At 31.9% G+C, this 27,308-nt stretch overlaps 3 protein-coding genes and 1 non-coding gene across 5 annotated transcripts; 1 reads left to right on the top strand and 3 right to left on the bottom strand.

The window, feature by feature from the left end:
* Nucleotides 1–554: 554 nt before the first annotated feature.
* LOC125858160 (peroxisomal (S)-2-hydroxyacid oxidase GLO4-like) lies at nt 555–5,660 on the top strand. The gene is made up of 12 exons (XM_049537847.1): nt 555–745; nt 1,637–1,790; nt 1,862–1,986; nt 2,074–2,120; nt 2,379–2,456; nt 2,547–2,671; nt 2,844–2,901; nt 3,712–3,774; nt 4,030–4,099; nt 4,709–4,809; nt 5,253–5,357; nt 5,454–5,660. The coding sequence occupies exons 2-12, from the start codon at nt 1,648–1,650 to the stop codon at nt 5,631–5,633; spliced, it is 1,095 nt and encodes a 364-aa protein (XP_049393804.1). The 5' UTR covers nt 555–745; nt 1,637–1,647; the 3' UTR covers nt 5,634–5,660.
* A 705-nt stretch (nt 5,661–6,365) lies between these two features.
* LOC125859367 (oligouridylate-binding protein 1B-like) lies at nt 6,366–10,810 on the bottom strand. 2 transcript variants are annotated; one of them, XM_049539099.1, is made up of 12 exons: nt 10,547–10,810; nt 9,131–9,183; nt 8,831–8,933; nt 8,606–8,682; nt 8,469–8,530; nt 8,275–8,362; nt 8,045–8,120; nt 7,927–7,957; nt 7,650–7,766; nt 7,410–7,495; nt 7,062–7,238; nt 6,366–6,851 (listed from the first exon to the last, which is right to left on the bottom strand). In XM_049539099.1, the coding sequence occupies exons 1-12, from the start codon at nt 10,649–10,651 to the stop codon at nt 6,573–6,575; spliced, it is 1,254 nt and encodes a 417-aa protein (XP_049395056.1). In that variant the 5' UTR covers nt 10,652–10,810; the 3' UTR covers nt 6,366–6,572. The 2 variants fall into 2 exon arrangements, with proteins under 2 accessions (XP_049395056.1, XP_049395057.1); XM_049539100.1 differs by having other exon boundaries at nt 7,410–7,492; nt 10,547–10,794.
* Nucleotides 10,811–12,519: 1,709 nt separating this feature from the next.
* On the bottom strand, nt 12,520–14,836 carry LOC125860060 (protein TIFY 10c-like). Its single transcript, XM_049539957.1, has 5 exons — nt 14,523–14,836; nt 14,065–14,218; nt 13,302–13,738; nt 12,939–12,996; nt 12,520–12,835 (listed from the first exon to the last, which is right to left on the bottom strand). Exons 1-5 carry the CDS (start codon nt 14,680–14,682, stop codon nt 12,709–12,711), a joined length of 936 nt encoding a protein of 311 aa, XP_049395914.1. The 5' UTR covers nt 14,683–14,836; the 3' UTR covers nt 12,520–12,708.
* Nucleotides 14,837–23,634: 8,798 nt separating this feature from the next.
* LOC125861088 (U6 spliceosomal RNA) lies at nt 23,635–23,737 on the bottom strand. Its single transcript, XR_007445951.1, has one exon. It is a non-coding gene; the product is annotated as a U6 spliceosomal RNA (small nuclear RNA).
* Between the last annotated feature and the right edge of the window lie 3,571 nt (nt 23,738–27,308).

Below are 27,308 nucleotides of genomic sequence, written 5' to 3'. Positions count from 1 at the left end.
ATTTATTTTTTTTATTTTAACTTAACATGAAATTTAAGAAGAAAAAAACCTTTAAACTTTATTATTTTAAACTAAAAATATGTAAAATATATTAAAATGTTTCTAAATATGTCATAGATAAAGTAAATATTAAATAACTATAAAAAAAAAAAGACATAATTATTTAAAATGAATTAAAAAGGAAAGTAAAGCCAAAAGTCTCCGGCAATACATGCTTCCAAGCTATAGATTAGGATATTGCTAAACAATTAACAAGTTGTATTAAGGAAAAAACAGTTTTCTTAACTGAAAAGCACCGTTCAAAAATTTAGCAGTTCGAGTATGTAAATTTTCACGTTGGTTGCTGTTATTTAAATTTTTACCTTGTTGGTAGTTTTTTTTTTATAGTTTGCCATCCGGTTTTAGAGTCCACATGGAAGCTCCGACTAAATTCAGATCACGCTGTACAGAGTCCATTTGAAAGTGCTCCCAACAAAATTTTGTCCATACCCAAGGCTCGAACTCAAGACTTTTGATTAAGGATGAAACAGTTTTACCACTGCACCACAACTCGGTCGGTACGTTGTTGGTAGTTCAATTGCCACTTGGAAATCCCCTTCTTCTGTACCTTAATTTATTAAAAGAAAAAAAGGTGAAATCTTCCTAGTGTTAAAATTTATGCAAAGCAACTTTTGTCGAAGTTCAACTACCACGAAGAAGAGAGGGAGGAGTGGAGAAGTGCGCAACTCTTCTTTGTACTTTGCAGGTACTCAGAAAAATCCTCTTTTTTCTTTCTTTCAAATTTCTGAAGCTTTCTTCAATAATTTGATCCGTTTTCACATGATGTCAAGTTTGAATCTGAATTATAAATTGTTCTTACTTATTGCTGCTCCTTCATCTTGGATTTATCTTCCTTGTTACAAAGGATTTGTTCTATACCTAAACAAATTTGAGTGATTAATTTGTTATTCCTTGTTTCAATTTGTTTGTCTAGTTTTGACTTAATACGGAGTTTAAGAAACTAAATACTTCATCCGTCTCATTTTATATGTGTTAGTTAGACTTGCCACCAAGCTTCAGAAAAAAAGTAATACTTTTTATTTTTATACCGACTAAAGAAGAAAGTGAGTCATGGGACAGGGGGAGTACAACTTTTTGATCTAATGATGTTGAATTAAAGGTATGTGAAATGTGTCAAAATGCTCATTAATCTCGTGTCTTGAACATGTCATATGGGAAGTTGGGAACTAAAGAGTGAGACAAATAAATTGAAATGAAAGGGAGTACATTTTTTGATCAATGTATATGAAAACTCTGACCTCACTAATAAGTAATAGCTCAAACAGTTAGATTGACCTAAAGCTGGTTATTTTAGGACAGAAAGGTTGACATTTTTCTGAGTCTCTTGATTCATACTAGTTGTATAAGTAGGGGCAGAGCTAGAGTCTAATTACGGTTTTGGTAGGACCTAGTAGCTTTAGTATTTAACTTAAGAAATTCACCTAGTATGCAAAAACTTCTAAAATTCAGAACCCATAAACGCAATATTCTGGATCCATCTCTAAGTATAAGACCCTGTTTTGACACTTGAATAGACAGACAAGATTAAAAATCTACAATGCGAGAAATGTAACATGTGAGTGCTCGTGTTTTGCAGGTGCAAGCTAAATGGCAGGGGAGCCAGTTAATGTGAATGAATTCCAAGAGCTTGCTAGGCAAGCCCTTCCGAAAATGTACTACGACTACTATACTGGAGGAGCTGAGGACCAACACACCCTTAAAGAAAATGTAGAATCATTTCGTAGAATCATGTAAGTTTGTAATTTCTCGCTGTTGATTTAGCCACAGACATATATCTATCACTAACTTCTCAAAAACTCAGTATTCGGCCTAGAATACTTGTTGATGTGAGCAAGATAGATATGTCAACTACTATTCTAGGTCACAAGACGTCAGCTCCTCTTATGATTGCCCCAACGGCCATGCATAAATTGGCACATCATGAAGGTTTGTATTAAATCAATTAGCACCCTAGTCGCTTAGCTGAATATACAATGTAGCTCTGATTCCATCAAACTGTTGTATTTATGCCAGGAGAAGTTGCAACAGCGAGAGGAGCTGCAGCATGTGATGTTATTATGGTACTCCCTCCATGTTTGTCTTGTTTTCCCTTTAGTCCATTTCAAAAAAAAAAAATACCGCTACAAGATTAAAGGGCATTTTGGTAAATTCCGCATATCTTTAGTTTAAGACCACAAGATTCAAGAGTCTTCTCTATTTTCTTAAACTTCGTGTCAAGTCAAAACCAGGCAAACAAATTAAAACAGAGGAGTAATATTTTTCCAAAGCGGATCAATTTCAAATTCTGGCGTGTGGATACTGAGTTCTCTTGGTTATAGGGACTGTCATATATGTCAACCTGCACAGTGGAGGAGGTTGCTTCCAGCTGCAATGCTGTTCGCTTTTTCCAAATATACGTAAAATTTCTTCTCAACTATCATGATCTCCATGTATCTTTACTGGTTTTTATGTATTGAAACAGAATGTTACATTTCATTTGTCAATAGGTTTACAAAAGAAGGGATATAACAGCACTTATTGTACATAGAGCTGAGAAGAATGGATTTGGGGCTATAATTCTTACAGCTGATACTCCGAGGCTTGGTAGAAGGGAGGCAGATATAAAGAATAAGTAAGCTATATATCTTTTTGATGTCACTCAAGTGTAGCTAAAATCCTTTTCATCGTTTTCTTCAATCTTGTCTGGTTAGAAATTAGTTTCATCATTCCACACTTTTAAGGAACTTTTTGTGTAGTTTTGGTACTCCTGAGTTGATCTAGAAAGAAAAGAGTCACAATTGCAGGATGATCGCACCTCAGTTGAAGAACTTCAAAGGTCTTATATCAACTGAATATGTTTCTGTAAGTAAAACCATATATTCTGGCTTTACAGACAAATCACTTTTCAAACTGAAAGAGGAGAATTTCAAACTCTCTTAGGAAACAAAATTTATTCTATGACTGAAATGACCATAATTTGCTATTTTTTTATACTAAATCTGGAGTTCTTTCTGAATGATTCATTCATTTTATCTTTCCATTTGTTCAGGGTGGATGTTGACGCTAGGATTAGCTTCAACAATTGCCATGCCAGAATACATGCTATCACTCCTAAAATAAAGTTCCTTGAGTACCAAACACTTAGGTCATGTTTTTCACAAGTAATGCAAACTGAAATGGTTAATTTGACTATGAAGTAGAAACTATAAAGTAGGTACTTCTTTTGCTGCCCAGTAGGTAGAACCTAAGTTTCCATCAATGGAAATACAGCTTTGACTTGCAAATTAGCTGATCTCTTCACTAGTTGTTAACTTGCTATTATGCTTGAGTTTGGGAAAAGATACTTCTGCATATTACAATGTATTTGGTAACAATGACACAGGCTTTCATCTAAACATTGCTTCTCTTTTCCCCCTTTTTTTCTCGTTTGAACCTGAAATCACATCCTCATCAGTAGGATATTTGTCTAGAGAAGTTAATCCATTTGACTGCACTGGTGTGCTACTTCAGTTTGTTGAATATGACGCACAACGCTTCTCCAATCATCTATGTGTTGCTGCTTTATATGCTTTCACGTCCGTATTCATTAGGATATGCAGAACATCGTAATCTATCAACTTGGAAATGGTATAGTTCATGCTTACTGATCGATCTACTAATAAAACTCTACAGGACAAGGGCTCAAATATTGAAGCCTTAGCTGCAGGAACTTTTGATGCTTCTCTTTGTTGGAAGGTACGAAGTTTAAAGTTTATTCATTTTTTTTTCCTTTATACCACATGAGAACACAGCATGATATTATATCATTGATATACACTCTTGGTCCTAGAACAAACATTTTGGTTGAGGATGTCAACATATGTCAAAATAAGTAAATTGTTGAGCTACAAAGTACATTTAGAAGAATCAAATTCTCGTTTTTTACCAAAAATACAAATATGATCAACTGCATTCTTTTTTCGAATCTTTTATGATCCAAAAACTTTGCAGGATATAGAGTGGTTAAAATCAATTACCAAGTTGCCAATTCTGATTAAGGGCATTCTGACTTCTGAAGATGGTATTTATTACTGAACCCTCGATGTCTGCATAGTTTAGTTTTGTGCACTGATTATGTATCTAAGAGCATGTACAAAGCAAATGGCCATGAAAGCTGGAGGTTTGTATTAAGTTGTAAATCGTACGTGGGGAAGTTCAGAAGGGAACTGGTTAATGCAAAAATCTGATAGTAACTGCAGTCAAGTAAGGAAAATAGAGGTACAAACAAACATCATGAAGAACATACTCACAAATCTTTTAGGGAGAAATTCTCAGGAATATGAATTCTAGTACTTAAGCTAGACAAAAAAGAGGTTTCTTCCAGATACTTGCCATCATTCTCCAAAATAAACTCTCCTTTTTTTCAGTCAACTTTTGTTTTTCTACGACAGAGGAGGGTGGTAGAGGTGGATCTTAAGCTTCTTACAACAATCCAAATTTTCCTAACTCAAAGGTCTCACTAATTAGGTGTTACCTTTTAGTACATTCTAGGAGTCTTATTAATCTTATTAGCTCAGATAGCGGTGGATCCATATATCTGACTCTGACTAACTTGTGATTGAGGCGTTGTTGTTGTTCTCACTAATTGAGCATCTATTCTAAAAACTTGGCATATGCTTCTGTTTTGCAGCAATAAAAGCGATTGAAGCAGGAGTTGCAGGAATCATTGTCTCTAACCATGGAGCTCGGCAACTAGATTATGCTCCAGCTACTATATCTGTTCTTGAAGAGGTTATTCCCTACCTTAATATGTTTAATGTTGTCTTTTATAGAATGTTGATAAATTCAATGGATTAGCTTTTTAGACTTTTTTTAACAGTAATGTTAGGCATAGCACAAAAGTTTGTCAGTATAGAACTCTCAATTCTTGTTTACAAAAAATTAAACCACAGATACAACATACCTTGGAGGAAATATATAAATTCTATGACCTATCAAATGTATAGTAAAGACTCCTGGAGATGGTTGAATTCAGCTTCCTGTCATGTTTGAGTTCCACAGCAAGATCAATTGGGTCCTTACATCAAGCTAGTTATTGGATTCAACTATGTGTTTCACATTCACAAGTTTAATCCTTTGTATTTGATTGGATATCTAAGAAAATTTGGATTTGAAATCCAAACTCGAATCACAGGTCATAATATCCACATATCTCAATGGTTTCACCATTTCAGGTTGTCCATGCTGTTCAAGGTAAAGTTCCAGTATTTTTCGATGGAGGAGTGAGGCGAGGAACAGACATATTCAAGGCCTTAGCTCTTGGTGCAAAAGCTGTTCTGGTGAACTTATTTGAAAAATTTTACTTCAATTTCTAAGCTCTACCTTGTTCCTACCAGGGATTTGGCCTTTTGTTAATATAAAGCATATTCCTGCAGATTGGTCGAGCAGTTATCTATGGCCTGGCAGCTAAGGGGGAGCTAGGGGTAAAGCAGGTTATTCAAATGCTCAAGGATGAATTTGAGTTAACAATGGCCCTTTCTGGCTGCTGCAGTGTCGACGACATAACAAGAAGCCATGTGAAAACAGAGAAAGAAAGGTTCATTTGTAGGATGTAGTTTCATCCTGAAAGCAGCTAAGTATATTTCCATTTAAAAACAGGACCTAGCTCCAATTCTGCAATTGTGTTAAAATCATAAGCAAATTTTTAAGTGAGAAGTGTTGTCAAATCTACGATAGTGTCACATCCCTCGTTCCTTTTTGTTTCCCCATCAATTGTGATTGTGCTCGAATGCTGAAAACTATGATTTGGAATTCCCTTTCCGCTATATACATACACTGTCACAATGCATTATGCTCTCACCACCAAACCAAAGCCATAGCAGGGACGGTCAAATCATCTACAGATTGGATCCTGCTTGGACGAAAAAAAATATATTGCCAATATATATAAATAGAACTGCGTCTTGCTCATTAGCATCTTGCCATCCATGACGTACCCCAAGGCCTAAAAATCAAAGTTGACTAGTGTAGCTCATTTTTCTCCATTGTGATGAAAAATGTTTTTTCTTTAGGTCAATATTTCAACAGCATTAGGCAAAAACAGTCTTCAAGCGATCTACTCAAGTCTCAGTGGAAAACATACCAAGCACAAACTCGATAGAAATTCACCTTCAAACCTGATTCTCATATCCATCAAAGTTTCGGCAGTACAAACATTAACCTCAACACACTCGAACAAAATAATTATTTGAATGAAGTATAAAGAAGATGGAAAAAATCATTTGAAGTTTTAAATATATAACTCTCTAAATGTGATGCTACTGCTGCATGAATAAAATATGAACAAGAACAGTGGAGTAAACATAAAACTCGCAGTATACACTCGCCTTACGAAATCAAAGACATAAAATGTTCACCTCATAATATTCATACATGTGAGTACCGGATTACCAAGCCTTGATTTCGAAAACAGAATACAAGAAAATCTAGACATTTATAAAAACTCATCTAGTCTAAAAGAAAGGCAACGAAATGTCAAGACATATTTCTGCACATCACTGATAATACATGAGCTGCTGAGCAGCAAGATTCTGGAAACCACCATCATATATAGCCTGGCTTGCTCCAGAAGCACTCATTCCCATTGATGCTTGCTTCAGGGGATGTTGACACTGAGGTTGCATGAGGGCATGAACACCAGCCATCTTGCTCATAGCTAGCTGCCGTTCATAAGTCAAAAGATCGGTGGCAGTGAGGCCTAATGGCGCTGCGGCTGGTGGTGGAAGAGGATTTGAGGCTGTTCCAGGTGGTGTTGGTTTGTTACCCCAAGAACACTGGAAATACACATGAGAAAATTGAGCTTAAATGTTTTGATCAAATAGAATTGATTACAACGAACACACTCCTAAAGCTGAGATACAACTACATATTGTCTTAATAAGTATCATCCAACATTTTATTAAAGGAGCATATCATAATCCAATACAGCATGAACTTCAAAGCAAGCCTAATACAGGAAAAAGCTGCAGGTAGAATGATGTTACCTTAATCTGTCTCCCACACAGAATTGATTGGGCATTTCCCATTTGAATTGCCAAAGCTGCCTCATCATGGGTGCTGTATCTTACAAAACCAAATCCTTTATCACGTTGAACACGAACTTCCTCTATCACTCCTGCACCAATGGCATAAAAGTGGCGATGGAGATCGAGTTGTGTCGCCTGAAACAAATGAAAGTAATAGGACTAAGCTTTTCCAAAAGCACAATGGTACTTCAAGATCGGACCAAGGGCTAGGGCAAAGGCACCCTTATGGTTTACTCCTAAAGATCTCGCACACCATTTACTGTTTCCCTTACCGGCAGAATTCAGAAAGGAAGAAGAATATCTTACCTCGGGAGCAAGATTGCCCACATAAACAGTTGTATATTGTGTGTTGTTTTCAGGAGCATCACTGTTTGCTGGATCTTTACCATCTTCTGCAACAACAGACATTGATTAAGGACAGAATCAATATCAGAAACTTAAACCCATTGAATCCAGCCACCTTCCAAACAAAAACCGAACACTAGCTTGTTCTGGATAATTCTCTTTATCAAATTTAAGGACTTGTCATTCGAAAACTGTACACACCTGATGATCCATTAGTTAATTCCACGACACTTCTGATTTCTGAGCCTTGCTCATCATTAGAATTAGCTCCTTTTGTAGCCCAGTTACAACGTATCTGTCTACTACCAAGCCATTTCCCTGACATCATAACACAAGCAATCAGCTTCTGGGAGAGGAACATCTGTGATGCAAGGGGTAAAACAAAATCTTCTGGTTCTCAATTGCTTTGAAATAATCCAACATGTGCATCAATCAGTAATAAATTAACTGAATGCAGAAAACTTTTATGGCAACTTACCAGTCAAATCATTAATTGCACTTTGGGCATCCTGAATAAGAACAACAAAGATTAAATGGGAACAAAGTCATGCATTACCCTAAAGACAATTAGAAACTAAATGTAGATAAAAGGATACCTGTTGGTTCCGGAAAGAAACAAATCCAAAACCCCTAGAACGCCCAGTCTGCTGATCCCACATTACCCTAGCATCACTATCAATTGGAATGGATAATTAGCCACTGGATGTACACATTTAAGTAAACTATCATCTTTTGTGTTGGTGTATTTTGGCACTTTCTAGAGCAAATCTATTGACCATGACAAAGCACCTTCTGAGGGAGGCATTAAGGAGGAGGAGGTACTTACGAGCAACTAGGGTAAACAGAGAAGCAAGCAAACAACATGGCATCAGTAACTTCTGGGCTCAGATCTCCAACAAATACATTGAAGTGACCTACAAACAAAAAAATTAATACACAAATTCACACACTCCAACGCAACGTAATGGACTAAATGTGAAGTCACAAATTGCATTATACTAAAACAGGAACTGAACGCACTTGAAGTATCCTCCCTCTGTCCACTGGCATATGCCCAGTTAACTTTAATAGGCTGCCCAAACCTGAAAACAAACGGTATGAACCTCAGTAAAAAGGAAAAAGGCCTAAAGCAAAACACAGCTAATAAGCCTACTTACAGGTGCCTTCCATTTTGAGTAACTACAGCAAGTTCAGCAGATCTACGGTCATAGTAATGAACAAAGCCATAAGATGACTGCACGAGACAAAGCAAAATCAATCTTAAAGCCATATAATAGAAAAATGCCTAGATAAGACAAGGAGAAGAGGAAAAACATCTACAAAACTTATTAAACAGTAGCGACAGAAAATGCAGTCACGTTGCACGAGGAGAAAAGATGTACCTTGTCCTTCCTTACAAGTTTGCACCCTTCAACCAGACCAGTACATGAAAAAAGTTCATGAAGAAGAGTTTCAGACACCTGTGGGTGAATATTCCCAATATACCTGCATTTTCTCAGAAATGAAAAAAAACTAGAACTTTTAAAAGAGGAAAAAAAGAACAAAGGAAAATCATCATATATATAAGAACCTCCTCCAGTATCTAAATCACAATAGCAAGAGCATTAACTGGGATGTAAAATCAACGCATGCCAGTATAAACGAGAAGGCAACCAATCAATAATACAAAATAACACACTCACACGCTGCGGCATGTACTTGGATCAAACCCAGGAGGTAGATTTCCACTTGGTATCTGCATCAAAGTACGTACAAATAAAAAGAGGGGGGTAAAATAAATAAGATACAAACTACATATCAGAAACCCCAGGAAATCTATGTTTCAAGTAAAAGATACTGTATCTTTTCGTCAGTCTTGGTTGATAGTTACCCATACACAGCACTACCCACAAACAAACTCACCCCCCCCCCCCNATCAACTTCATTCTTGAAGACAAAAAAGGTTAATGAGTTGTTTGGTAAAAGTCAATTCATTTATCAAAAAAAAAAAAAGTCAATTCAGAGCAACTCATGACACACTCTAATGAATTCGAATGATTCCCCTATTAACATAAGAGCTATTTTATATACTTCATACGTCACTAACAAGACACTTCGATAAAGGAGGATAGTTCCCCCAACTCAAAAGCATCTCCTAGAATTACGCTACATGCAACTCCTACATGAAAACAATTTCGGAAACAATGAAATGCATAGATTCTGTACCCCAAGAAGCTAGGTTTTAAAATCAAGGCAATCTACTTATCAAAAAAAAAAAATACTGAGGACAACCCATATTTGTAAGAGTTGTCTTATATACTTCATACTTCACTAACAAGACACTTCGATAAAGGAGGATAGCTCCCCAACTCAAAAGTACCTCCTTGAATTACACTACATGCCACTCCTAAGTGGAAACAATTTCAGAACCAATGAAATGCATAAATTTTACATGACTACAGGTGATAAATTAAGTCATATAAATGTATAGGGCCTGACTTAACACCTTTTCACATTTACAGTCCAGTTTTCTACCTTTGCCCGTAGCCTTGAAGATGCATAGACAAAAAAAGAAGCTAGCGACTTTGGTGGCTACTCCATAGATGTGGGTGGCAACAGTTAATTACCAAATTAGCCCATGAATAGTGATGGGTGATGTGGAACTCAGTTCAAGCGCAGATTATTGGTGTGTGCAAGCAAAGTCACAAAGAAAGAACAACGGAAAACAAGTTACTCGTAAAATGTTGGGTACTCTTAATGATATGTGAGGTAATTTGGGGGGGAATATAGGAATTTGTCCCAAAGTCAATAATATTACACCAAGTTAAAAGTATCTTTAAAGTTGTTTCAGCAATACACATTATACAACCAAACCCTAAGTTTCTATCATGTCAAAACAACACCACAATTTTAACGAAAGAAGACGGGTCCGCTTCAAAGGTAATACAATGAACTACACCACAAAAAGTACCAAATATCATTTGACCGCAAATACCCATTAATCTGACAGAAACAAAACCTAGAGAGGTAGAACAATCAACGTAAAGTAAAATGAAATAGAAACAAATCAACCAAAAATATACGACAAAGTGGAAAATTCAACCTAACCGAAAACGAACCTGAGGAGCAGCTATTAGGCCAGGGTGATAGAGTGACTGTTGTTGAAGAAGAGCTTGCTGCATCAAGGCTTGTTGTTGCTCTTGTTTTAGCCTCTGATTCAGCATTTTCTCAACTACTATTCCGAGATCGGAGAAATAATTACCGGCGTGATCGGGTTTCCGGTGACCTCACGGTGAGATAGAAGAAGGTCTCCGAGAAGAAGAAGAAAAAAAAAAGAAAAAAGAAAAAAGAAAAAAAAAAGAAAGGAAAAAACAGAAATAAATGACGAATGAGAATGTAGTAGAGTTATTTATAGAGGAGAGGGACTATCGGTACCGACCCGGTTCCTTTTTTGGGCTTTTTGTCATGGGCCTTTTGTTTTGTTTGTAAAATGAGAACTGAAATTAGTTGTCCAGATTTAGGCCGAACTCTTGTTGGGCCAACGATTGAATCCATTTCATATTTGGAGGTGTACTTTATTTGAAATTTTTAAAGTTTGAGTTGGAGTTGTGTTTGTTCATATTTCTTTGTAATAAATATTTAGAATTTAAATATATTTTTTTAAAAACACACAACATATAATATATATTAGGGTTATTTTATAAAAATAAAAAATAATGGTTAATTTTTAAAATTAAATTAAGTGAAAACAGCATTTTGGATGTTTTCCAAATTCCAAAAAGATATACTTGCAGATCAGTCAAACACTGATATTCGAATAAAGTATAAAGAAAATGAAAAATTTCTCATGGTCATGCGGTTCATATGAAAATATGTTCTTATATTTTTATTTCTCTTTTTAGAGTCATTTCATTTCATTTTGGGGAGAAAAATAGTCATTCATTACTTTTACATATCTTAATTCTTTTTGTGTCAGGTGAAATCATCATATATATTTTTTCCCAGCTTTGGCGATTATTAAATTAGATAATTTATATCAATCTCAGAAGAAAGCAGTGTCAATATAAATGATTATTCAAACTACTATTGAAAACTTAACCATGGTTATGGGCTTCTATTTATATAGAAACAATCATCTCTATGTGATGCATTGACCTCATTAATCAGTTATGTAAATTCATTAAAGAAATTTATAATGTTTCGGTCACTCTATTCATTGTTTCAAGATTTTGGTTCGATATTTATATGATTTACATGATATCACAGCCAAATTTGGGTGTAATCATTTGTGCATCACTATTTGGTGAAGTTGCTCTGAACTTCTCTATTGCCTCTCTCACGAATCATAGATTAATTATTTTAAACGATTTCGCATTATTAAACCTAATCTACCAATCTCTACTTTAGGGCGGAGGTGGGGGGCCACGGAGAAAATGGAAAAAAATTTCATGCACAAATCAGACAATATCAACATCCTGTCTATGACAAGGCTTAAGGGATCAAAGTCATGATAACATGACACTTATTTGATAGATTTAGTTAAAAAATTAAAGTTGAGCTTCAATATTCTTTCCAAGTTCATATTGCAGAGAAGAAATGAAATCAAATCACTCGTTTGATAAAAAATTTCTTAGTTTCACATGTGGTCAGGTCTACCTATGGAGTTGGTATATGTTTCTTTCGTTTAGTATCAAACGTTTACGAAGAAAGAAATTCGTATTCCATGCTCACAAAAGTCAACACAGTCATCAATTTTGCAGTTGCCTCCAAGTTTCTTTTGCAAAATGTCTATTTTTTTTTTTAGTTTTCCAATCCATCCAATATTTACATTGGAATTGAACTAATTTAAATTCACACTAAGAAGACTCACTTTGCAAAAGCGACTCTTTTCCAAAACTTCAATCTAAAATCTTTAACAAACGATGAAAGAGTATTTACTAATCCAATACAAATTGTTTCTTTTTCTCAAAAGGTTAGTATAACTACCGTAATTAACACTGACAGGATTCATAGAGAACTTCACACCTTCATGAAGGCGAAACGTGAAAAATGGGAAAACAAAGATTAATTACGCATTCTATTTTAACAAACGAAAAGTCATAATATTCGGTTGGTAATAATAAACAATATCTAATACAAGAAATATAATCTGTAAGCTAAGCTGTGCTGGAAAAATAATCTTCAAATCACTGATCTAAATATATATTTAATACTACTAGCTTATCCAGTCGTCAACCAAAAAAAAGCTAATGGAATTCCAACTGCGAGAGTGGAGTTTTGGCTATAACTTGAAATTGAGATCAAGCTGATCTTCGCTATCCTTGGAAGATGATTCGCCATTAGTATTTGAAGACGATGGTAACAACGGATTGTTATGTACAACTTGGTATGGAGCTCTAACAATTGCCCTGAATTAGACAGAAAAAGAAGTGAGATTCTTTTAAACTATACAACCTAAGAAGTTGTTTGGAAAAAAGTTTTGGTATAGCCACAAATTTAGATTCCGCTTACCTATCTTTCCTCTTCTCAAGAAACCTATGTAGTGAAGATCTTCTTGCAATAGGTAGCTCTGAGAAACCAAAGATATAATGCATATTAGAACCAATCTTGGAAAATTTTACCTTGCAACATGAGTAAGTAGTACTCGCTTTGTTTCATTTTATATACTATTCTTTTTAGTCCGTTTAAGAAAAAATATGTTTGATATTGCAAACTCTTCAACATAACTTAGCTGTTTATACATCATGACAAATTAAGACCACAAGTTTGAAGAGTACTAAAGTAGACCCCAAACGTCTGTCTACCTTTCTTATATTTTGTGTGTAGCCAAATACCTGCTATATAAAATGAAAAAGGAAGAAGTAATTTGCTCACCGGAGCTGCTGCTAATTCCGGCAGCCTGTGACTGGATTTGCTTGTGTTGCTCCTGCTCTACTAAGGGTGCAGATGAAACTGATCCGTGCTTAAGCTGATCAGTTTTAGTACTACTACAAACATGGAGTGGCGGCAGATTGTGCTTGTGCTGTTGCGGTGCAGCAGAGCTAGAGTCTGGCTTAATCTGGAGGTGTTGTTGCTGTGGTGCAACAGAATCAGTTCTGTTACTTGTCAAAGAAGCAGGGGCAGCAGTACATGTGTTAATTTTGTCGATGTTTGTAGTCTGGAAAGTCCCAAATGAACTCTGATGACATCCTTTACTAGCCAATAACATCACTGCTCTAGCTTTGTCAGCTGGGAAATCATCAAAAACAATCACTTTACCATCATAGAACATAGTCAATTGGGCTGCTTTAGGCTCCTTTGGTGCCTCTTTACTGAAAAAGGAAAGCAAACATAAATCAGCATGTGAAATTACTACTATATTAAACCCTATTATGTATGCAAGCAGTTTAGACTTTTATCTTTTTTTTTCAAAAAAAATAGAGTATAGTATGGAAGGGTAAATGGGAGAAGCAAGGTGGGAATCGAACACTAGTAACAAGGTGAAAGTTAGAGTTTCAACTTTCAACTTTCAACTTTCAACTTCTACCGACAATCTAAAAGTTGATTCATATTTAATTAATCGTTCATAGCAAGTGTAATTATAACTTGAAAATAAACTAGATTACTTGCTAAAACAGGTCAAAATACGGGGACGAACCTCGTGCTGGGCTCATTTACAGCGGCCTCCTTCTCTCTAGAAGACTCTGTTGTAACAAGATCTACAGATTTGTGTTCTTCTTTTGTTAGATCAATAGATGGTTTTTCCATGACTGTTAATAAATCCATAGTTGCAGTTGCAGTTTCAGTTTTCCCTGGAAGAGAAAGCACAGTACAATTGAGAAATTATAGAAAACTTTGCAGCAGCTTTACTTTTCACTTCTTCTTCTAAAACTTGTTTTATTCTATTTTCTCCAATTAAAATTACCAGATTAAGATAGTTACAGCTTACAAGTCCAACAAATCTTCCTCGTTTCACAATTCCCCAAAACATAATATTCAATCCACATATTTCCAAATTCAGCTTAAAATATCAACGAAAAATAAAATTCTATGTACGGAAATTCCATAAATGAACTAGATCTCTTAGAAATACTATTAATTCAAAAAAAAAAATACCTGCAGCTTCCGTTTGGCCGGCGATTCCGAGATTCAGATCTCTAATAGTAGCTTTCCCTTTAATAAACTGACTCAACAAGTTACAAGTCTGTACGAAACTCGATTTCTCCGGCGCCTTGCCGTTTCCAGTCCTCCTGCGGCCGTCACACAAATTCGACATATTTTCTGACGAGAAAATTCCAAAATTGATAGAAACAGAAATGAAGAATTGTGACTATTTTCTGGTAGCTAGAGAAGTTATGTAGTATAGAGGAAGGAACATGTGAATGTTATGGTAGAGAATAGAGATGATAAGGTGGGGTAGATAAAGGAAATTACTATACTCAGCTTTTTAGTGTCTTACAAAATGACATCGCCATCGATTCATGCTGGATTAGACTTTTTTACACAATTTTAAATTAAACACGTTTTTATTGTTTCGAAAAAATAAATAATAAAGTAATTATTACTTTAGAGAGGCGAAAAATTCAAATATAGTAGTCGGCAAATGGGGCTACACAGAAAACGTGCTTTAAAACTTTTGTGGACTCTAGACAACTAACTATACTTTATTATCATGAGTCCTTATGCTTCTCATATTTAGCACATTGACCCCTTTCTAAATAACAACAATTACAATTTAGCCATACTTTAGTTTGAGTAACACTCGTATTAAAAATTGCTTTTCAAAAGTACTTTAAAAAAAAAAAAAAAAATTGGCTAATTCATTTGAAAGTATGATTTTGACTGTTTGATAAGCGTATCAAATTTGGCTAATTTTGTCAAACAAAAATTTTTGAATGTCAAATTACGAAAAGGACAAATATCAATACATTTTTATTATTAATATTATTTTGTAGCACAAAAAATTATATTGCCACGCCCCAACTCAAGTTAGATGGGTCAATAGATATAATATCATCCATCACCAGATCGAGCAGATCAATTATGTTTGAAACATAATACACTAAAATTTCACTAAATTAATATAAATGGACCATAGAATATTATTATTTTATAGAGATACTATTTAATCGATAAATTAATATTTATTAATTTAAAGAGTGTTTTGAGATTCAATGAAGGTTAATTTTGATTGCATCAAAATCATTGTCTCTTACTAATCTATGTATCATATTTATTGAATTCACATAAAAATAAATTTATTATTCATAAAATACAATTATACATCAAAATTATTACATCTTACTAAATTATGTATTATATTATTGAATTCACATAAAAAAAAATTATTGTACATAAAGTACAAATGTACAATGTATATGCATTATTCATTGTAATATATTTTTTGTTACATAATTCATTATAAAATAAACTCAAGAATTCATGATTAATTATCTCAATTACCGCAATAAAATGAAAGTCAATAACCTATTGGATTACCCATGTGAAAATTATGCATGTTCAGAGATCTAGAGCTTAGAAGAAACTATGGATAACATCGAAAAAAATAATGTTGATGATAAAGTAGAAAATGATACAATCTCTTTGGAACCCGTTACGCATAAGAAAACACTTATTGCATCTAAAACTCTTCACAATTTTATGGTGCAGTTCGAAAAAACAATACCGAAACTTTTGGATGCAATAAGAAAAGTTTGAGATGAACTTCAACTAGATTTAAATGTTAACAGAAAATAAAACACAATAGAACCATATTTCACTAATTAAATTATCTTAGATATATATTTATACTTTTAGTGGTCGTTTGGTACAAAGATTAATAATGCATGGATTAGTAATGTAGGGGTTAATAGTGCAAGTATTGGTAATGCATGGTTTATTTTTATCAAGTGTTTGATTCATTGTTTTCCATCTCATCTTGTGTTTGAATTAAAACTCTATAAAAAGCTTATTTCCAATTATTCTCTTGAATTATTATGTAATTCGGTAAGGTAGATAATTGTCGGACAATATTATTTTTTTTATGATCTTCTTGTCTTGTTTGCTATTTTTTCACTTGAATTATTTGACATAAATAATTTGTTATTCAATATGTATTTAAACCAATACTAATGATAACAAAATCATGTAGTGAAGAACATAAATTAATTAATTGAAATTAATGATTGTCTAATTTACCAGAATCTGTAACATTGGCATGAAACATAAAGGAAAGAAAATCGAGTCCATTGAATTAGGGGTGTGCATTATTCGGATTAAATCGAATAACCAAACCAAATCAAATCAAATTTTTATTTGGATTGGTTTTTTGGTTTTTCGGATTGGTTTTGGATTAATAAATTACTTTGTTTGGTTTTTTGGTTTGGTTTCGGGTTTTAAAAAATAAAAACCCCAAAAAACCAAATTATTGGAGTTAACCACTTTTGTCCCTTTTTGGTGATTGCCTTTCACGATGATTACATTTATATTTTATGTTTGAATTACATCTATAATAGGTATACTTATAAGTATTGTGTTTTAAGTTTTACTTTTTTTTTTTTGGTTTCCCACCCGGTGTCCGGAGCCCACATTGGAGCTCAGACTAAATCCGAATCGCGCTCTGCAAGGCCCATTTGGGGGTGGCGCTCCCAACGAATTTTTCTCCATACCCAGGGCTTGAACCCGATACCTCTGGTTAAGGGTGAAGGTTTTAAGTTTTACTTATGATTTATATTAGAAAGTATATTTAAGAGATTAAATATTATTACTTTGGTTATGTTATTAATTATTGACATAACCGAATAACCAAATCGAAAAAAACCGAATCGAATAGGGGAAAACCAAACCAAATCAAAATTATTTTGGATCAGACTGGGTTACACTTTTACGAAACCAAAAACCAAAAAATCCAAACCGAATAATGCAAAACCAAACCAAAAAACCGAATGCACACCCCCACATTGAATGCATAATGTTCCCTTAAGGAAATTATTCTCCTCTAGTATCCGAAGTTTGAATTGGAATAAATCCTCCTAGGATAAAACGATTTTATTCACCAGTGTATTGATACCCAAAATAATGGTGTCAGCGAGCCACTCAACGGCAGTAAAGTACACAAATAATGAATATGTGCAAAATAAGAAGAAGAAGTTCCGAAATTTCGTAAGTGAAAAGTCTAAGAAATCTCGGGTATTTATAGCCAAGAAACACTGATTCTGAAAAATTGCAGCCTTTCAGAAACCATACGACCATTTATGAAAGTTTGCAACCTTTCAGAAAGGTCATGGTTGTTGCCAGGGGCGGCTCAATATAATTCGAGGCCTAAAACGAAATTTTAATTAGAGGCCTAAAATTTAAATAAATTTTATCTTTATTTATTTATTTTTCTAAATTTTTAGATGTAAATTAGTACTTAATATCTTTTTTATAAATGATTTTTTCAAATAATTTTTTTAATTATTATTTTTAGGAAGGATTTTATCAATTCAACATTGAAAAGAATTATTTTATTGAGACAAATATTATATGAATCGATAACATAGTTCTATAAGTAATAAGTTGATAAATTAAATAACGATAAGAGTTAGAATCATAGAATATGATTCAAAAAGATGATAACTTGGTGTACTCTACTTTAATATGAGAAGTTACAAAGAAATAAAAAAATATTTGTAATTTACTTTGTTTAACACTTTTCAACTATTGATTCATATTTTTTGATAGAGTATTACTCTAACTATCAAAGATTTGAAGAAATAAAGTGCAGAAGGAGTTAAAAAGAATAAATAATGTGAGTGTTAGCAAAGAATATATATATACTTTTTATTATAAAGAATTAATTTTTTTTCATGAATAAATTAAACATGATTTTTATTTATAGAAATTTGAGGCCCCCAAATTGGCATTGGCCTTAAAATTTATAGGCAAGAGTCGGCAATGATTGTTGCTGAAAGTTACAACAGTGGAAAATTCAAATAAAGCAGGAAAGATATTTTAAACATGAGTCGCAGATCCGAGTTGGAATGGGTCGGCTAATTATTTAAATAATTAAAACATTTTGGTTTATGTGAGCTGAGCTCTATCCTTCTCGACTACTTTATTAATATTTAAAGGGAAGAATCCGAAGTAGCACCCGGCAAAAGAGAGTTGATATCGTAATTGCTCATCCCTTGAATATAGTTTTCATTTTAAATTAAATGTTTTCCTGTTTAATTTATTTCCCTTAGTCATTCGATGTAAAACTTGAATTGTTTTATAGCACACCAGAAAATAGTGTCTTTTAGCTCAGTTGGTATAGGAAAATAGTGTCTTTTAGCTCAGTTGGTATAGGATATTATTTATATATTATAGACTTTCTGTTACACCAATATTAAGCAATGAATATAAATTTAGTTGTTTTCTGAATCTTTTAACAATTTTTTCTTAGGGATTTTACAAAGTCAACGTGTTTAATACTCTTCATATTGAATTTATTTCAATACAATGAAATTAGGGGTCGTCCGGAATAACTTATTTCAAAATTAATAATTAATACTGGGTTAAGTTATTCCTCTCTTTGGGTAGTATAGTAATTTCGAGATAACTTATTTCGGATAAAATAGGTAAATGACAAAGATATCCCTTTAAATTATTTTAATACATCACTTTTCACATTCATGATAAGTATCTTTATAAATAATTAATTTGTTTTTAAAATTTATGCAATGCATATTATTTTAAATATAACAAATCAACACTCAATAAAAGACAATCTTAATATAAGTGTATAACTAATCTCAGCATAACTTGTATATAAACCAAACGATTCAAAGTTTAAATTATCCCTTTACTTTCACAACAGAGTGTTGTTAAATTCTCTATTAAAAAAAAATCATTTAGTTAGTCACTGTTATTCACTACTTTAATAAATTGATTAATTATACTATCGAACTGTGAGTGTGAGATTCAGCCAATCAAATAAAGTTTTATAACTTGCTTTGTGCTGGCGAAAATGATATTTAAGCTACCCTTATTTGATTTTTCTAGCAATTTATTTTATTCTTTTAAAAAAAATAAAAACACGCGGAGAATATTGAGCATCATGTGACAAAATGGAATCTTATTCTAATCCCACTCCCACCCACTATTTTTGACTTCATAACAACAAAAAGGAAAAATAATAATTGAAAGAATAAAAAGAGTAAAACAGTTTTATTTTGAGATTAAGAGAACTATAGATGCACATTTGTGTTATTGACTTACAAATTAGACTAATATTTTCCTTGCTACAAAGTTGCATTCTTTTTTGGGATTGAAATCCATTACATTTTCATTAGGTATGATTTATTTAAGGGAAAAAGATCAAAAATGTCCTTAAATTATGTGAAAAAAAACAAAATATCCTTATTATCAACAGTTTGGCTAAAAGATGTCCTTACCGTCAATATTTTAGTTCAAAATTGCCCTTAAACTATGTGAAAAGAGCAAAAATGCCCTCCGTTTGTAGTTTGGTCCAAAAATGTTTTGCCGTCAATATTTTGGTAAAAAAATGTTCTAATGGGTAAAAAATACTCACTTTCCAAAGGGGAAAAAGACAAATATACCCCAAACTATTGTAAATGGTATACAGATATTCTACGCCATATTTTTGGGACATTGAGTGTCCCTGTTATTCAAAAATTAGAGCATATATGCCCTTCACTTTAACGGAAGACCAAATAAAGACACGTGACACAATTGTACGAAGAAAACCCTATCCATATCCACCCACTTAACTCACCCGTATTAACCCATTACTCACGCTTAAACTAAACCCATCCAAAACCGAATTACTCACAAATTCCGGTTCTCTTTCCAACCCAATTACGACCCCATTTTACTGATCTGTAACATCGGTACTTTGAACCGGAATCACGTTGATTTCATTTGCTACCGAACTCACTTCAGTGCCATCCCTCAACTGCTAATTCTGTTGTTTAAGACATCTGAAAAAGAATTGAGAATTCATGTGTTTTGATAGAGAGAGAGAGAAAGAGCTTTGAGTTGAGTTTTTAGGCCCTTAATCATAATATAATACTGAAAGTTATCAATAAATATAAATGAAAAAAATAACGCATAGATGCGTATTTATGCGGTATCTGTTCCAAAAACAAGTGAAAAAATATCTTTCTTTTTTTCATTTTTCATTAGAAAAATATTTTCAGTTTTTTTTATGAAAAAAAGTTTTTCGGTTACAATAGTTATTCTTGTTAACACATACAAAGCTATAATTTTTTTTACCAAAACACTTATTTTTATACATAAAATAAAAGAAATAAACAAGAAAAGAACTTCGTTATAATTTAATTAGACCTGCATTATGCATGTAAAGTAATATTTCATATATATGGTCATCAACTATTGCACTAAAGTAATTAAATTATTTTCTTTTTTAAAAAAACAATTACTCAATCTAATCTACATATTATGAAAATTAGTAACTATTTTCTTCTGTAAAAATAAAAGAAAAGAATCACGTATCACGAAATTTCTAAACTATTTTCCCTAACAAAGATATCACTAACTTTTGCCTAGGTATCACATTGGTTATTGAATAAAGGCCCTTTGAAATAGGACCTAAGTTTGGAAACGTACATTGGCCTGGGGGAATCGAAATGTGTATTAGTTTTCCCTCTATTCACTTCTATTTGTTTATTATATTAATAATATTTTTAAAAGAATAAAATGTGATCACAGCTCGGATATAAATTCTATGTGGCCCAATGGATCGTGACAAGTCCTTACTACTAGCACTGACTTCCTCTTTGATTACTTTACTTCGCTCAGTTTCATACTCTTTTAGTATTTCAAAAGAAAAAATATAGTAGGTTTCTCTTCATATTTTACCCTTAACATTAATTATGTATCTTCCAAATTGTTCTCTAGACCTAAGACTAAATTTTAATTATTTCTTAAGAAACATGTAAAGTATGTATCGGACAAGTAAAAGTAAATGGAGGGAATAGTAAATGGGAGTTTGTTCCTGTTTTATTGTGAAATTTTTTAAAAATAATTTTATTTTCAAAGATGATAATTGAAATTTGAGTTTTTTTGTTGTTTTTTTTAATCAATTTGAAGTGAGAGAGGTGAAGCCACTTCTTCTTTTAAAAAAATATCTTGAAACGTGAAGAAAAAAATCATGACCAAATGCCTAGATATGAGTGTTTGGTCATGTTTCATTGTAAATTTTGAAGAAAAAAAGTTGAAATTGTATTTGGTCATGATTATAAATTAAAGTTATTTTTTTTACTTATTATGAGTAATTTATAGTAAAAACACATTTTTATTAATTTTCTACTTTTTTAAAATTCTAAAATTTCAAGTTAAATTTTAAAATATTATGATCAAACATAAAACTAACTTCGAAAAGGATATTACTCTATAAGAAAGGAGTTTGAAATAGATTATATTGGACAGACGAATCAAATGATTTGACATATTTGTCTTTTAGTATTAGCAATGAAACGTGTTTAGTCCGTTTGCTATATTGCGTGGCCTTGAATTTCTTTAGATTCGTATCAACAAATAAATGGTCCCTTATGCAAGTTGGACCAACTTGGACCCCCTCTCAACTTTGCCATCATTTTGTTTATGCACCCACAAACAAATAGCCTTCATACCTATTTTTCAAAATAATCATATTTTTGTGTTTACTGAAATTACGCAAAGTGAATCGATCCTTAAAAGAGCCATTCAATAAATACATAAAAATCGTGCTAAGTTGTTTTGACTACACAATCATAATTTTGTGATAGAACGAGAAGGCTAGTTGCCCCCTCTTCTCCTCACTCTCTTTTCTTAATATTAATTAATCTATAGTCATTTTTATAAAGTTTGAAATTTCATAAATAAAAGTTTATTATATTGTCAATTTCACCCTAATCTTTATACAAATTTGATTTCTTAGGTGCACACTTAATTTTTATTTTATTACATCAAAGTTATCAATTTTTTTTTACAATATAAGTCACTCAAAACTAGCTTCATAATAAAAAGACCAATAATCAAGTTTGCTAAAGAAAGTCCTTTTTTATTTTTTATTTTTATAAAACTATATATTTTATAGTCGTATAATTAATTTTTGTAACGACTTAGGGGTTGTTTGGTAGAATTATAAAAATAATGCACAATAGAGTGTATTAGTAATACTTGCATTAGTTATGCATAAATATTTCTTATGCATTGTTTGATTTGATGTATTAAAAATAGTATGCATTGTATAAAAATATTTATATACAAATATATCCTCCACAATTATGATGGAAAAGATATAAAAGTACTTTTGAGGGGTAATTAGGTCTTTAACCATAATGCATGTATTAAATTCCTTTGCATTACTAATACTTGGAGATTCATGGTATTACTAATACACTCCTCAATACAAAATATAGTGTTTAGTTTATACATACCATGAAAAAATGTACCAAACAAGGGACTACTAATACACAGAGTTAATGCATATATTATTTTTGCTAATACACTTTACCAAACAATTGAGTTAAAGGTTTAACTTGTCTAGGATGCCAAAATTGGTTCACCATTTAAGTTCACTATTTTTTTATTTTTTTTTGGTATTCAACTTTCAAAATATGAACCAATAATATGTACATTTCTACACATTGTTTCTATAAAAGTTTTTAATGGGAAAACTTATGTATTTTACTCATAACTCATAATTTTCTTTAGGCAACATGCTTTGCAAATTTGGTCTATTAGATTGACTATTACTGTCTCCGCTAAGTTATAAATATCATATTTTAACGATCTCAATTATTTATATGATATCGTTTGACTTGATATTAAATTTCAGAAGAAAAAATAGATTTTTGAATTTGTGGTTTAAAATAAAGCTTAAACATTTGTGCCACTATAAATTATTTCATTAAGGTAAAAAATAATTTTAAAATTAAATTATTTCTAAATATAGTAAAGTGACATTCTTTATAGAAAAATTAAAAAAAATGATTTTACATAAATTAGGACGAAGGAAGTAAAAGATAATTCAGAGATACAAAATAATTAATGTTAAAGACCAATTATCTTTCAACAACAAAATGAATTTTTCATTACTATTTAAGTAAACAAATCTAAAAATTGGATTTAATTAGTCATGATTATGATACATTAATTCAATTTTCTTTTCCCAAATTCAAGTAATGAGATACTCTATTTTCTTTTAAAGGGCTTCGGGTTTTGTTTTTCTTTTTTTAAAAAAAAATTGAATCATTTTTCGATTTACGTATGTCATTATTGTGCATGAATCATGCTAATCTTCTTTGTATCATTCCAATTTTATTGGACGTCCCCCAAGGGACCTTCGGATTTTGGGTTGAATGGGTCGGATTAGTTTTAAATGATAAAGAGTCTTTAATTCCATGTGTACTTGGGGGGGCAAAATGTCTATGTTTACCGGATTTTTACCAAATAAGATGATGACTTTTGAAGTAGTATATATATATATATATATAGGGGAAAATACATAAAAAACCCTCTTGAATTTGACACGAAAATTTACTTCAGTACTTAAACTTTATGGATAAGTATTTACCTCCCTTAACATATTTGAAGTGAATTAATATCACCCTAAAAATATAATATCAGTCTCAAGTTGGCAAGTGTATTACACACGCGCCACGTCATTGACACATTAGAACCACATAAGTGCCACGTCATAGCCACATTGGAAATTCTCTAAAATTAGATTTTTGATTTTTTAAATTCATTTCTTTCTTTCAATTTCAGAATATTTAAATACTAGTTAATCTTTAGTTCTTAATTAGTTTAAGAAATATTGAAATCGCTAGCAGTGATTTTTTTTCAATACTCAATGTCATTTACTGCCATGTCGATTGTCGATGTTCTTCATTTTTTTTATTTTTATATACTAATCAAGGTCTAATTCTTAACTAATTCAAGAAAAAACACATTTATTTGTAGTGATTTTTTTTTAAAAAAAAAAAAAAACTTTCTCTACCCATTGCTTCAATCGTCATTGCCAACCATTAACATTATAGATCGGTTAACAAAACCTAATCTTCTTTTATGCCAAAGTCTTTATTTTTCAAAAAAACTTCATAACTTTTTAAGAAAGATCAAATCTCCAAAGTAAAGAGTAAAAAAATTATGTGGGTCTTGAATGTGATTCTTTTTGTTTATGTGTTTAACGAGAAAATGTACGTTGAATGTAGAGTTTGAAGAAGGAGAAAGAGGATGGGGTGGGGTGGGGAGTTTGAGGAAGAAAAGACAAACAGGTAGAGGGGGTACGTGGGGTTTTGAGAAAGCAGGGTGGGTGGTTTGAAGAAGAAGAAGAATGGAGTGGGTGGGTTTCTTTTTCTTTCATTATATATATAAAGTGGGACCATTACTTTTAAAAAAAAATAACTTAACGCGCTTTCAAAAAAAGTTTTTTTCTTTTTTTGCCACGTCATCCGTTAGGATGGTATTAAATTCACTTCAAATATGTTAAGAGGGGTAAATAATTACCCGTAAAGTTTAAGTACTAAAGTAAATTTTCGTGTCAAGTTCAGGATTTTTTTTTTTATATTTTCCCTATATATAGTATTAGATAAAGATAAAAAAGTTTCTTGTTTTAGTATAATTTTTTTAAAAAAAAAAAAAAAGAGAGAAGAAGAAGAAGATGATTTTGCTTAATAAGTGACTTTTTGAGAAATGAAATTGTAAGTCATATGGTGCAGTGAATGTAATTGTTTCTCCTTTATTTAGAGATTTTGAATTCGAGTTTTGAGTATGGATAAATTCTTGATAGAAAGTCCTTTCTCGGAATGGGGCTTAAATAGTGCGAATTCAAAATAATCGAGCCCATAAAAATATCGGACACCAATTAAGAAATAAAAAAAAAGTGAAGAAATTGTAAGTTCTTTAAGAAACTAACGTTGCATATCTCCCAACCCCTTCTTTTTAAATTCAAAATATAAATCACATTTTTGTAGTCTTTGCATCAATGACGAATCAAAATTTTTATTAAAAAAGTTCACAATATATATATAAAGAAAACACATTAAAAATATATATAATCTTTTTGTTACAGAGGATTCGAATGAACCTCTTTTACACCCATGTGACTTTGTCCCTACTCCCTACTTTGCGTACTAAAATAATGTATTTAAAAATTTAGTTCAATGCACATAAACAGAATAATTGAGGTGGGTACTTAACAAATATTTTTAGATTTCTTCACACAACACAACAAAACAAAACAAAATAATATAAAATAAAGGCGAAGAGACAACACTTATTCTTCAAAGTAAGAAAGGTGACTCCAACTCCAACTCCAACTCCAACTCCAACTCCAATTCCAATTTCAACTACCGGACTACACATTCTTCATGTGCCAAAAAAATTAGTTGCGGCACAAAGGTGTAGTTTTTCGACTAATTGATATTCTGTCGGATCTATATTAGCTATTCATCTTATTATAAATAATTGTCAAAACTTACTTGTTAAATTATAATTTCTTTTTCTATTTTACTATTACAATTAATTAAATTTGTAAGGTTTCAAAAAAAGTTTTTTAGCAATAAATTAATAGAACTATTCTTTTTATTTATGATTTATCACTTGTCAGGAATATGTAAAAGAAAAAAATAAACAACTAATACGAAAAGAGAAGAGCATCTTAATTATATTACTATGTGGCGGGACGATACGAAATGCGAAGCGTTTGGAAGAGAATGATTGGACCTAATTGTTCAAAGTTCATGGGATAGCACATAACTCATAAGTGAAGAACATGACAAAATTAAGTTTATAATTAAGGTTAGCTGCTTCAAGTTTGGGGTATAAATTCAAGAATATATTCCCTATATTTACTGGTCAGATTAATTTAGATTTTTACTATGTAGAGTTTATTAAAACAGAAAAAACTCCCAATCAAGTGTTAGAATCGAAATAACCAAATGTCATGCTGAGATAAACAATACATTATATACTATATAAAAGAGAGTTAAGAATATCAATAAGAAATAGTAGACATTGAAATTTTGTGGGACTCTACAAGATGTGTTCAATTCGAATTGAGACTCTAGAAAGTGTGTTTAGTTTCAATTAAAAAATTTGGAAGCTACTCAACCCTAAACCCTATTTCATGCCTATATAAACGGTACTAAATTCTCTTGAAAGACAACTCGAAAATTCCACCACAAATTCATGGAATGTTCATAAAGAGTTCAAGATCTCGAATATTCCACAAAAGTCATGGAATATTCATATAGAGGTCAAATCTAAATCATTCTAGTTCGAGAAATACGCCATTAACGGCCCTCAAATCATGGATAAATCTTAGGAGAGTAAAATCAAGGGAGGAACAGAATTGTAGGCGCAATCTTTATCATTAAAGTTATGTTTCTTCTTATTTTATTGTAATTGCAATTAATTTTCTGTCACTTTAAAATTTGTTGCAAACAAAAATAACCTCACTGAATACACTTATATAAAAGAGAGTAAAAATATCGCTAAGATATAGCCTCACAAAATTTTTTAAAAATAAAATAAACAAGTGAAATGACAATACTTATGTCTCACAAGTCTTAATAAGTGAGAAGGAAGGAGCCTCAATTTACACGACTTGAAAACCTTTTCCTTCTAGAAAATACAGAAAACTTAGGGTGTGTTTGGTAGGAAGGAAAATGTTTTCCTAGAAAATATTTTCCTGATAAATAAGTTAATTTTTTACTTATTTTTTCATGTTTCGTTGATGAGTAGAAGAATATTTTTCGGAAAAGATTTTTAGTGTTGATTTATGAATGAAAAATATTTTTGAAAAATATCTTTTATTTTTACTAGAGTAGAAAATAATTTTTGAAATTGAAAATATTTTTTAAAAACAAACTTAAATTTTTTTTAGGGGGTGGGGTAGGTGGGTGAGGG

This window comes from Solanum stenotomum, chromosome 3, assembly GCF_019186545.1.
Source record: "Solanum stenotomum isolate F172 chromosome 3, ASM1918654v1, whole genome shotgun sequence".
Classification (NCBI taxonomy): Eukaryota; Viridiplantae; Streptophyta; class Magnoliopsida; order Solanales; family Solanaceae; genus Solanum; species Solanum stenotomum.
Note: the sequence above shows the minus strand (reverse complement) of the source record. Positions and strands in the feature narration are given on the sequence as shown.

Coding starts and splice junctions, on each gene's coding strand:
- LOC125859367 (XM_049539099.1), bottom strand. CDS start 10,651: ATGCTGAATCAGAGGCTAAAACAAGAGCAACAACAAGCCTTGATGCAG. Junction 8,683..8,830: donor AACTTGTAAGGAAGGACAAG/GTACATCTTTTC, acceptor TGTCTCGTGCAG/TCATCTTATGGCTTTGTTCA. Junction 7,496..7,649: donor ATTAACTAATGGATCATCAG/GTGTGTACAGTT, acceptor CTGTTGTTGCAG/AAGATGGTAAAGATCCAGCA.
- LOC125860060 (XM_049539957.1), bottom strand. CDS start 14,682: ATGTCGAATTTGTGTGACGGCCGCAGGAGGACTGGAAACGGCAAGGCG. Junction 14,219..14,522: donor CGGCCAAACGGAAGCTGCAG/GTATTTTTTTTT, acceptor TTTCTCTTCCAG/GGAAAACTGAAACTGCAACT. Junction 12,997..13,301: donor CGGAATTAGCAGCAGCTCCG/GTGAGCAAATTA, acceptor TTGGTTTCTCAG/AGCTACCTATTGCAAGAAGA.
- LOC125858160 (XM_049537847.1), top strand. CDS start 1,648: ATGGCAGGGGAGCCAGTTAATGTGAATGAATTCCAAGAGCTTGCTAGG. Junction 4,100..4,708: donor CATTCTGACTTCTGAAGATG/GTATTTATTACT, acceptor TCTGTTTTGCAG/CAATAAAAGCGATTGAAGCA. Junction 4,810..5,252: donor CTATATCTGTTCTTGAAGAG/GTTATTCCCTAC, acceptor TCACCATTTCAG/GTTGTCCATGCTGTTCAAGG.